This window comes from Narcine bancroftii, chromosome 7 (assembly GCF_036971445.1).
Source record: "Narcine bancroftii isolate sNarBan1 chromosome 7, sNarBan1.hap1, whole genome shotgun sequence".
NCBI classification, from domain to species: domain Eukaryota; kingdom Metazoa; phylum Chordata; class Chondrichthyes; order Torpediniformes; family Narcinidae; genus Narcine; species Narcine bancroftii.
Genome location: NC_091475.1, coordinates 194,703,289 through 194,716,059, shown reverse-complemented (window position 1 = coordinate 194,716,059; position 12,771 = coordinate 194,703,289). Strand labels below are relative to the sequence as shown.

The window sequence follows — 12,771 nt, the reverse complement described above, 5'->3', positions numbered from 1 at the left end:
AATGTCATCCAGGAATTTTGTAACTTTTATTCTGAATCATTTATCTGTATTCAGTGTAGAAATCCAAAGTCCCACACAGATTAATGATTTATTCTCTACGGAGATGTGCATTCTCTTTTAACACCTTGGAATCAAACTTCCCAATTGGATAGGTTTGCAGGAGCCTCTGGGGTTACTGATGGCTCCGTAACGAACATGAAGCCATACATTTTACCTGCATCATTTCTGATACATTCAACAATGTCCTACACTGTATTAGAGCTAAAGTATAAATCACTACTCATTCTGAGCTGCTTTAAAGATCAGGAAATATGGGGCTTACTGGTAGGGATAACAGCTTTGCAGGAGAAAAGGCAGGCTAATAATTTAGGTGGAGATTTTTTTTTATCAGAGCTGGATCAGATCACTAACTTAATAACTCCCTGTGCAGTTGGAGGACTGAATCAGTGTGTTACCGCCATGGTTTTTTCTTGGGCAGTACTCCAGCATTGTTCACATTTGGCAGTGTTGCATTTAATCAATCCACTTCATTCCTACCTGCATGCCAAGAACAGAAAAAATATACTGCAGCCTTTGTCCTCATCGAGTTGGTCTTTAAACACTGTGAACCTATTTGATGTATAACCAGTTTACCTATCTCGGCTGCACCATTTCATCAGATGCAAGGATCGACAATGAGATAGACAACAGACTCGCCAAGGCAAATAGCGCCTTTGGAAGACTACACAAAAGAGTCTGGAAAAACAACCAACTGAAAAACCTCACAAAGATAAGCGTATACAGAGCCGTTGTCATACCCACACTCCTGTTCGGCTCCGAATCATGGGTCCTCTACCGGCACCACCTACGGCTCCTAGAACGCTTCCACCAGCGTTGTCTCCGCTCCATCCTCAACATCCATTGGAGCGCTCACACCCCTAACGTCGAGGTACTCGAGATGGCAGAGGTCGACAGCATCGAGTCCACGCTGCTGAAGATCCAGCTGCGCTGGATGGGTCACGTCTCCAGAATGGAGGACCATCGCCTTCCCAAGATCGTATTATATGGCGAGCTCTCCACTGAGAGACAGAGGTGCACCAAAGAAAAGGTACAAGGACTGCCTAAAGAAATCTCTTGGTGCCTGCCACATTGACCACCGCCAGTGGGCTGATAACGCCTCAAACCGTGCATCTTGGCGCCTCACAGTTTGGCGGGCAGCAGCCTCCTTTGAAGAAGACCGCAGAGCCCACCTCACTGACAAAAGGCAAAGGAGGAAAAACCCAACACCCAACCCCAACCAACCAATTTTCCCTTGCAACCGCTGCAATCGTGTCTGCCTGTCCCGCATCGGACTGGTCAGCCACAAACGAGCCTGCAGCTGACGTGGACTTTTTACCCCCTCCATAAATCTTCGTCCGCGAAGCCAAGCCAAAGAAAGAAATAACCTATAAATGTTGATAGCTTCATCAAAATCAGCAATGGTCTAATCAAAAAAACAAAGTTAAATTCAGTCTCTGTTACGTGACCATGCTGGTGGTGGGAGACGCCAGAGTAAATAACTCTCAGGTATCATTTAAAGAAAACAACTGGCAATTATTTTGTACTGTTCAGTACCAGACCAAACAAGTTGCTAGCAACACGTCCAACTCTGCATTGAGTGATAGCAATGACATGTGATGGCACAATAAATTGAGAGGTCCTGGTTAATAGGGCATTGTTTTACTCTTCGATGAGTTCAGCATAGGTTGAGGTCAGCAAGATCTGCCTGATTCGTTGAAGCTCTATTTTGAGGGAGACACCCCTAAAAATGCTTCTTTATTCAGGGGAAATTTACATCGGAAACTACCTTGTGACCCCGCAACATCTAGAACAGTGGTTCTCCACCTTTTTCTTTCCACTCACATGCCACTTTAAGTAATCCCTATGCCATCGGTGCTCTGTGATCGGTATGGGATGGCTTAAGGTGGTAGGTGAGTGGGAAGGGAAGGTGGAGAACCACTGCTCTAGACCCAATTTTGCTTGAGGAAAATTGTCGTTGGCCCATTGCCTTTGGAGTTCCGAAATTGTGCATGTAACGAGTCAATTAAGTACGATTAAAACAGTGGTCTTCAAACTTTTTCTTTCCACCCACATACCACCTTAAGCAATCCCTTACTAATCATAGAGCAGCCTATGGCATAGGGAATACTTAAAGTGGTACGTGAGTGGAAAGAGAAAGGTTGAGAACCACTGATCTAGAATTTCCAAATATCATTCTCTCGTTTAGAGATGGTGAAAGAGTGCTGACGTTGGGAACTGGCAGTGCTTTATATAAATAAATAAAAATTACTATGACAAGATCTCTTATTAAAGAAGGAGTCTGACTGGAAACATGAGAACCCTTGGCTTTCTTATGGTGTAGACATGGAATGGGATGTTTTCTGCTCAACCTGAAAGTAGAGCCAAAAATGATGCAAGGCCCTTACCATTTTCTTTTATTTACAAAACTACTGTATTCGTAATACTCTATGTTCAAAAAATATAATTGAACATAATTCTCAGTGTTCATTCAATCAAGTGGGTCTATGAATTGTTTCCTCCTCAAACAATGCAGTGCTCTTCCAATTGAAAGAAGCAAAGATCCAATTTTATGTCTCCTCATTTCCTAATTTAGTGTTCATTTTTTTGCATTGCAATGTTAAGCATTCCTGAAAGACCAGAGGAAAATGGTGAAGTTGACGGTAGTGGTTAGTGCAATGCTGTTTCAGTGCCAATGACTGCGTGGGTTTCCTCCAGTTTCCTTCCACTGTTCAATACTGGGGGTATAGGTCAATGGCATGGATTTGGACAGGATGGGCTCAGAGGCTGAAAGGGCCTGTTACAGTGCTGTATGTCTACATTTTGAAAATTTCTACAATCACACTTGCTGGATGAGTGAAATTTGGCAGGGATTTTAATACAGCTGTGAAATCTGATCCAGTTATTCCTCTCAGCTCCATAGTATTAGTGTTAAGCATAAATTGCAAATCTGCCCAAACTGAATGGCCTATAAAGAAAGTGGCTACAATAGGAAAAACAAACCTGGAGCAAGGCCCCAACACATTTGCATCCAGAGAACTTGAAATTCACAGTTCATCTGGATGGAAATGTTTATAATTATAAAGAGGAAATGTTTATAATTATTCATCCTGCTAGCCAAGAACAGCAGAGTGAGCTGTCTCAACGACTATCGTCCAGTAGCTCTAAAATCTACAGTGATTAAATACTTTGAGAGGATGGTCATGGCCAGAATTAACATTAAGTTCTGGACCCACTGCAATTTGTGTACTGCCGCGATCACTCCACAGCAGATGCAATATCCCTGGCACTCCACCACGCAGCTCTGAATCACCTGGTCAATGACAACACATACATCTAGTTACGTTCATCAACTACAGTTCAGCCTTAAACACCAAAATACCCTCAGAACTGATCAACAATCTTGGGCCTCTGCGCCCTCCTCTGCAACTGGATCCTTGACTTCCTCATCGGAAGACCGCAATTAATACAAATTGGATACAACATCTCCTCCTCAACACAGGCGCGCCTCAAGAATGCGTGGTCAGCCTACTGCTTTATTCACTCTTTACCCATGACCGTGTGGCCAGGCACAATTCAAATGCCATCTACAAATGTGCCGTTGGCAACACGGTTGTCAGCAGAATCACAAATGGCAGTGAGAATACAGGAGGGAGATAGATCAGCTAGTAGAGTGGTGTCACAACAACAACCTTGCACTCAACATTAGCAACATTAGATTGTAGACCAGGAGGAAATCATCGAGGGGTCAACAGTGGATAAGGTCAAGAACTTCAAATTGCTGGGTGTCAACATCTCTAAGGGTCTGCCCTGGGGCCTACATGTCAATGCAATCATGAAGATTCACCAGCGGCTATACTTTGTGAGGAATTGAGGAAACTTGGTATGTCACAAAAGACTCTTGAAAATGTCTAAAGGTGTACCATGGAGAGCATTCTGTCTGGTTCCATCACTGTCTGGTATAGAGGTGCCAATGCACAGGACAGGAAAATTCTCCAAAGAGATGTCAATTCAGCATTCACATCACTGTCACCAGAATTCACTCCATCGAGGTCATCGACAAGAGGCGGTGCCTTAAAGAAGTAACCTCTGTCCTTAAAGACCCCCATGACCCAGGCCATTCACTTTTCACTCTGCTACCATCCGAAAAAAGGTATAGGAGCCTGAAGAGGAACACCCAGCGTCTTCCCCTGTGCCATTAGATTTCTGAATGGACAATGGACCACAGACAGTACCTCCCTTTCTCTGATTTTCTTGCAATATTTTTGAAATGTAAATTATAGCAATATTTTCACTCTAATGCTGCCATAAAACAAATTAATGTCATGGCATGTTCATGACAATAAATTCTGATTCTGAGAGGAACTTCAGTTTTCTAGGGCCATTGCACCCAGTCTCATAGTTTCAAGGATTTAAACAGCAATTCTTTTATTTTACCATACTTACTGGATGTACACACATACAAGATGTGAATACTTGGGACATGTAGTGGTTTTCCATAAATGTGTAGTGAAAAAAATTTGCAAGGCTATGAAGAAAGGGCTGGGGAGTGGAACAAGTGTATCGCTTTGGAAGAAAAGGCAACAGATGCAATGGGCTAAATGGCCTCCTGTGCTGTTACAACCATTCAATAATTGTCCAATTTATGATAGTTATTGAGACTACTTGATGGGTAACTGTGCAATTATTGAAATGTGCAACCTGAGACCCCCTGAACTAGATTTGTGCAATGGTTTCATTTGATTGTTTTCCACCTTCACATTGAACTTGGAAACTCCATGGAAATTAAAACTTACAGCCATGGTGGTGGTCCACTTGACCACAGCCATTCGCAAAAACTGAAATTTGAAACACTGATTATTCATTCCAATGTCACAGCTGGTTAAAGTTTCAGGTTTCAATTAAAAACTGGTGGAAAGCCAAGCAAAGCCTTTGATGTCTTCTTAACACGTAGAAGGGCTATCATGACAAGCAAACAATCTCAAACCTGTTTAGTCTGCAAAAGGAGTTTATAAATTTATAAACACGTGCAACCAGTGCATTGGAGGGAAGTCCAACCCTTCCCTTATCCTCACCTATAGCATGTTTCCACCAAGCCAATGTAGTGTGACTCCAGTAATCTGGTGCTTTTTAAAAAAAATTATTTTTCACACTATGAATCATATCAATCAAAATACACACAAACATTTCCCTCTTCAATATACACAGTGGCATTTTCTCCCCTTTTTACTCCCCCCCATCTTCCCTCCCTCAATCCCACCTCCCTCCAAACCCATTAAATGTTCAACATATACAATACAATAAAACCATTAAACAATGTCATCACACAATGAAAATAAACAAGAAAATTGTGTCAACTCCTTTTTCACACTGGGTCAGTTCATTTTGTCTTCTCATTCTATCATTTTAGGGGGTGGAGGTCCGCGGTAGGCCCTCTCTGTTGTGTTCCATGTACAGTTCCCAAATTTGTTCAAATAATGTGACTTTATTTTTTAAATTATGTTATTTTTTCCAATGGAATACATTTATTCAGTTCCATGTACCATTGTTGTATTCTCAGGCTCTCTTCTGATTTCCAAGTTGACATTATACATTTTTTTGCTACAGCTAAGGCTATCATAATAAATCTTTTTTGTGCTTCATCCAGTTTGAGGCCTAATCCTTTACTTCTTATATTACTTAGAAGAAAGATCTCTGGATTTTTTGGTATGTTGCTTTTTGTGATTTTATTTAATACCTGATTGAGATCTTCCCAAAACTTTTTCACTTTCTCACATGCCCAAATTGCATGTACTATTGTTCCCATTTCCTTCTTACAGCGAAAATATCTATCTGATAATATTGGATCCCATTTATTTAACTTTTAGGGCGTGATAAGCCTGTGTAACCAATTATATTGTATCGTGCGTAACCTCGTGTTTATTATATTTTTCATAGTTCCAGAGCATAACTTTTCCCATATTTCATTTTTTATCTTTATGTTTAAATACTTTTCCCACTTTTGTTTGGGTTTATAGCTTATTTCATCATTTCCTTCTCTTGCAGCTATACATGTTCGCTATAAATCTTTTAATTATCATTGTGTCTGTAATCACATATTCAAAGCTGCTTCCTTCTGGTAATCTCAGTCTGCTTCCCAATTTGTCCTTTAAGTAAGTTTTCAATTGGTGGTATGCAAACATTGTACCATGAGTTATTCCATATTTATACTTCATTTGTTCAAATGTTAATAAATTATTTCCCAAAAAACAATTTTCTATTCTTTTAATTCCTTTTCTCTCCTATTCCCGAAAGGAAAGGTTATCTATTGTGAAAGGGATTAGTTGATTTTGCGACAATAATAATTTTGGTAGTTGGTGATTTGTTTTTTTCCTTTCTACGTGAATCTTCTTCCAAATGTTGAGCAGATGGTGCAATACTGGTGAAGTTCTATATTGCACCAGTTTTTCATCCCACTTATAAAGTATATGTTCCTGTACCTTCTCCCCTATTTTATCTAGCTCTATCTTGGTCCAAACTTGTTTTTCCCTTGTTTGATAAAAATCTGATAGATACCTTAATTGTGCTGCTTTATAATAATTTTAAAAGTTTAGTAGCTGCAAACCACATTGTTTGTACCATTCTGTTAATTTATCTAGCGCTATCCTCTGTTTCCCCGCCCCCCTTTCCATAAGAATTTCCTTATTATTCCCTTTAGTTCACTGAAGAATTTCTCTGTTAAGGGAATTAGTAACAATTGAAATAGGTATTGTATCCTTGAGAAGACATTCATTTTAATGCAATTTACCCTCCCTATCAATGTTAGTGGCAATTCTTTCCAATGTTTTAAGTCATCCTGTAATTTCTTCATTAATGGCTGATAATTTAATTTGTATAGGTGGCCTAAATTATTATTTAATCTAATACCTAGGTATCGGATTGCTTGTGTTTGCCATTTAAATGGTAATTCTTTTCTAAACTCTGTGTAATCCGCAATATTCATTGGCATCGCTTCACTTTTATTTGCGTTGATCTTGTACCCCGATATTTCTCCATACTCCTTCAATTTCTTAGGTAATTCCTTTATTGATAAAGGAAATAAAACTGCAAATAAACTGATTTTATATTCCTTCTCCTTTATTTTTATGTCTTATTTTATTTTCTGTTATATCAGTTCTGCCAATGGTTCTATTGCTAAACTGAACAGTGAGGGACATAGTGGACATACCTGCCTAGTTGACCTACTTAATTTAAATTGGTTCAATACATATCCATTTACTGTCACCTTCGCCATTGGTCCCTTATATAATGCTTTAATCCAATTAATATATTTCTCTGGTAGGTTGAATCTCTGTAATACTTTGAATAAATAATTCCATTCTACCCTGTCAAAGGCTTTCTCTGCATCTAAAGCAACAGCCACTGTTGGTATCTTATTTCTTTGTACTGCATGGATTGAATTAATGAACTTACAGACATTGTCCATTGTTTGTCTTTTCTTAATAAATCCAGTTTGATCTTGTTTTACTATTTTTGGTACACAGTTGGCCAATCTGTTTGCTAATAGAGTAATCTGACACTCTCATGTCCTTGGTGATGCTGGACTGGCAGACTTTCTGATCTTTTTTTTAAATTCACTTCACGGTAGAAGCCAATTCCAGTCATTTAAGCATGAGCTGCCCAATTACACCTAAATTAACCTACAACCCCATACCTTTTGGATGGTTCATGGAAACCAGAATACCTGGCAAAAACCCACGCAAACACAAGGAAAATGTATAAACTACTTGGAGACAGCGCCAGATTCAAACCGGGGTCGCTGGTGCTGTTACAACATTACACTAACTGCTATTGACTGTAGAATGTTATTTCAATTAATACTCCGTTGTTTCAAGGGAGTGAGGGAACGAGAACCTCAGTGAGTTCAAAAGGTGCTCTGGAAACAGTAGCCTGGTGAGTTTTAAGGGACTGCAGGAGGATAACCCAATAGGCTTAACACGATGATGTCCAACTAAGTAGATAATAGATTTTTGGAATTTCAATGCATTTGGCTTAGAAATTTGAACATTTTCTGCATGCAGTAATTAGGGGAAATCTTAATGAACATATTCAAGATGTAATTTTGAGTGACCTGTGCATTATTTTGTCCTTCTGCATTTATATTCTTATTCTGATATATTTTAAATGAACTTCATTGACATGTTTTCTTCTTTCCTTCCACTGTGTATTGGTTTAGGAAGCTGAATTTGACCCCATGAAGTTTAACAGTGTTATAGAATGTGAGAAGCCAAATAACGACCTGAACAGATTTCAAGGTTACATGTAAGTTGAATCCTGTGAATAATTCTTTCCATTTTCCTCCTTATCTGTCCCTACCTATTGCTTGTACACGTGGCAGAAGTCTTGCTCCCAGTCCAAAAAGAACATCTCACCTCCGCTCTTCCAAAGCTTGCAGAACACTGCAGATTACAAGGTCCCATGTGATAGTTATCATATCCAGAGAAACGTCCATGGACTATTGTGGTCACTCTGCAGTTCTGCTTTGAGAGGTGCAGACCGACTTTGTTTGAGCTGCTGACGTACAATTAGAGGGGTGCTTGACATAGGCTAGGTGCTAAGTAGCAATAAGCAAGAAGCAGATTATACTCCCACATTGACGTGTCTATCCATGGCCTCGATCACTGCCAAACAGAGGCTTCCCGCAAATTGGAGGAAAAACACCCTATATTTCCATCTGGGCACTCTCTAACCAGACGGCATAAACATCGACTTTTCCAGATTCCGTTAAACCCATCCCCTGAGTCTCTCTCTTTCCCGGTCCCTCTAACTCCCTCCTGCAGCTCCCCACCCTCTTTTTCTATTCAGAGACCTGTCCCCTCCCCTCATCACTTCTCAGCTTTGTTTTTCTAACACCCTACCACCCATATCCACATAATCTCTTACTTGCGCACCTCCCCTTCCCCTTCCTCCCTCCGTTCCTCTCCTTCCCCCCACCCCACATTTTTATCTCAGGTCTGCTTTTTGCATGCCTTGACGAGGGGCTCGTTGCTTACCCTTTTTCTCCTGTAGATGCTGTGTGACATGCTCAGTTTCTCCAGCACTTTGGTGTATCTGCCTAAGGTCACAGCATCTGCAGACTTCCCTGCTTAACTCCAAGCAGGTTACGTGAACTTTGTTTACCGCTGGCCTACAGTTCAAGTGGCCGCAGGCTACTTCTATCTCCCAATCCCCATGTGTTTGCTGGCACTATCCAGTTCAGCCTCCAGTCCTCGGCCTCCCTGCATTTTTTAGTGAGATTATCGACTGATCCAAATTAGCGGGGTGCAAGGTTCTTGCCTCCATTCAGAATTCATTAAGAGTTCAAATGAAGGGAACATTTGCATTCCACTCTGCATTTCTGAAACTATTAGTTGTTCAATTTTTAGTCCTGCATTAAAACGTCAAATACTAGAAACGGTCAGCTGGTCAGACAATGTGGGTAGAAAGAGAAACAGAGATTATGTTTCAGCTTGTCAGAATTCAGCATGAAACATGAACTCTTTTTCTCTTTCCACAGATGCTGTCTGGCCTGCTGAATGGTTCCACCATTCTCTCTTTTTATTTCAGGATATCTGTACTTTTTTTTTTAATTCATTTCCTCAATCGCACAAGGTGGACAAGTAGTCATGTGTCTGTTATGTAAAGACACTCACTCAGCAAGCATGATCATCGGAGCAGACAAACCTGAGCTCAAAAGGCCAATGACCGTACATTTAACTCGAATTAATCTGACATGTGTTTCATGCTTTTCTAAGAACAGATGCTGCTATAACTCATTAGTCTGCAGGAGCCTAGTTACTTTAGAGTGCAGACTGTGGGACGTGCAGAATGGTGAATCGTTGGGGTTCTAATGGGTTCTGCTTATCAACATTAAAGCTGTAGTATTTATTTTTCATTTGAAGTCGCACTGCACATTTTTCCTAAATGCACCAACATGTTTCTTTTCCCATTCTGTTTATGACCCAGTTTTTTCAACGTATAATAACATTACCCAGTATGTTTCAATATCCATTGTATTGAATTGCTAAGAGCTTGTTATAAAATGACAATGTCAGGGAATAGCTTAAACTCCTGGAAACTTCAAGCTAAAAGAGTAAATGCCATTCGGCCCCTGAATGGTGAAAAATACTGAGGCATGGTGCACATAGCAGTTTGTGCATTGCTATGACAATACCAGTGACCTGGGTTCGAATCCAGCACTGTGTGTAGGCTCTCCCTGTGGCCGTGTGGGTTTTTTCCAGGTGTTCTGGTTTCCACCAAAAATCCACCGGGTTTGAAAGTTTATGCGTGTATTTAGATGGCATAGGCTCATGGGCTGGAAGGGCATATTTACAGTACTGTATTTCTAAAAAAATTCTTTATAAATGTGTTTTGAGGGTGATTACATTTTACTTCCCTTTTCAATAATAAACTGTTAAATAGAAAGAAGCTTAATTCCAGATTTTTGTAGCATGAAATTCTAATTGTGTCAGAAGAAACTTATCAGATTTGATTGAATATGCTACAGTGGTTGCCAACTTTATTAGGAAATGTGTGGACAGGTGTGTCTCTGTGAAGACTATCCAGATCAAACACCATGGGATGAACCAAGAGATTTGAAACCACTGAAGGCCAGATCTATGGTGTTTAGGTCGGAAGATCAGAAACATACAGAAAGTCCAGGTACAACCTTCTGGAATCTCAAATAGGCGCCCAACAGGAATGGCAGGGCTTGCGTGACATCACATCCTGGCTGGGTCCTTAACATAGGTGTGAACCAACTGGCTAGATTTTTTCATAGACTTTCAACCTGTCACTACTGTGGTCAGTGGTCCCCACCTGTTTCTAAAGAGCTTTCATCATCTGGTCCCCAAAAATAACATGGTGACATGTCTCAATTATTATCTGCCAGTGGCACTGATGTCTAAAATGCCAAAATGCTTGAAAGGTTGGTATGGAGCAAATGAACTCCTATCACAGGAAGGACCTGGGCCCACTTCAGTTCGCTTATTGTCACCACAGGTCAAGGGCATATGCCACCTCGCTGGCCCTCCCCTGATGACCCGAGGAACACCTTCATCTGATTATTGTTCATTGGCTGCAACTCAGTGTTCAGCACCATTATACCAGCAAGACTCATGACCAATATACAGGACCTGGAACTCTGACCATTCCACTGTAACTGGATCCTCAACTTCCAGAATCAAGGAGCTATTTGTAGACTTTAGAAAGGAAAGCCAGAGGTGTGTGATCATTGGGAGATTAGAGTTGGAGAGGCTGAGCAAATTTAAATTCCTGGGAGTCACTATTTTGGGGGACCTTCCCTGGACCCGACACATGACTGTCATTGTGAAGAAAGAACGTCAGCACCTCCTCTTCCTTAGGAGTTTTTAGAGGTTTGGTATCGCATTGGAAACCTTGGCAAACTTCTACTTATGTGTAATAAGTACATCACAGCCTAGGGCAGGGGCACCATTACCTCAAAGCAGAAAACCCTACCAAAGCTAGTGGACACCACCCAGGTTATCATTGGTAAAACTCTCCCCACCATTGGGAACATCTAAAGGCAAAGGTTCCATTATTGTCGAGTAATACTACATTTAGAATGTAACATCCATGAAATTCTTTAACTTTTGTCTACCGTAAGCCAGACAGAGAGTCGCCACTTTGTCCAGCGCCGCTCAGAGAAATCTACAGGAAATGCCAATCCCCCTGAACATAAAGCTCACCAAAAGGTAGTGGACACAGCCCAGGACAGCACAGAACCCTCTCCACTATTAAGAACATCTACGGGGTAAGCTGCTGTCGGAGAGCAGCAGACATCATCAAGGATCCACTCAGGACATGCTCTGTTCTCTTTGCTGCCACCAGGAGAGAGGTATAGTTGCCACAGGATTCACACCACCAGGTTTAGAAACAGTTGTAACCCCCTCCACTATCAGACTCCTCATCCACAAACTCAACCAGAGACTCGTTTAAGGACTCTTAATTTGCACATTATTTAATATTGAACATTTATTTTCTGTATTTCACAATTTGGTCATATTTCTGTCTTTTGCTTACATATTTTTTTTTCTTGAGTACAGTTTTTTACTCTACCAATAAGTAGAAATTCTGCCAGGTCCGCAGGAGAAAGGATTTCAGAGTTGTACGTGATGTCATGTATGCGCACTGACGATACATTTGAACTTTGAACTTCAAACTCATCACCAGATCCCAATCAGTGTGGATCGGTAACATCACCTCCTCCACTCTGACCAAGCTCAACCTCCATCAACAAATTCACTGATGACACCACTGTTATTGGGTGAATTACTGGAAATGAGTCAGAATTCAGGATGGAGATGAGTGGTAGCAGGACTGCAATGAAATGAAACAAGAAAGTTTGCAGATGTTGTAATTGTCCCGGAAATCATTTCATTGAGCACCTTGGCTCCGTCCATTACAATCGCGGGGATCTCCCAGTGGCATTCCCCATCCCATTCCCAGATTGATATGTCTGTCCATGGTCTCATGCACTGCCAAACTAAGATCTTTCACAAATTGGAGGCACAACACCTGGTATTCCATCCAGGCACCCTCCAACCACATGACATTAACATTGTCTTCTGGTTTCCATTTTCTGGCTCTCATTTTCTCTATCCCTCTGTCTCCTTTCCTCTTCTCTGTATTCACTGAGCTACCACCCTCCCTGATTAATTTCCTTCCTTTCTATCCATGTCTGCCTATGGCCTCTTG

The 12,771-nt window shown here is 40.9% G+C and overlaps 1 protein-coding gene across 3 annotated transcripts in view; it reads left to right on the top strand.

The window, feature by feature from the left end:
* The window catches only part of atp10a (ATPase phospholipid transporting 10A), a 252,799-nt gene that overhangs the window by 155,461 nt on the left and 84,567 nt on the right, over window positions 1–12,771 (top strand). For all 3 annotated transcript variants that reach the window (XM_069891894.1, XM_069891893.1, XM_069891895.1), the window contains one exon: window positions 8,252–8,337. In XM_069891894.1, the coding sequence (XP_069747995.1) occupies window positions 8,252–8,337 (86 nt within the window). The remainder of the gene's footprint in view (window positions 1–8,251; window positions 8,338–12,771) is intronic.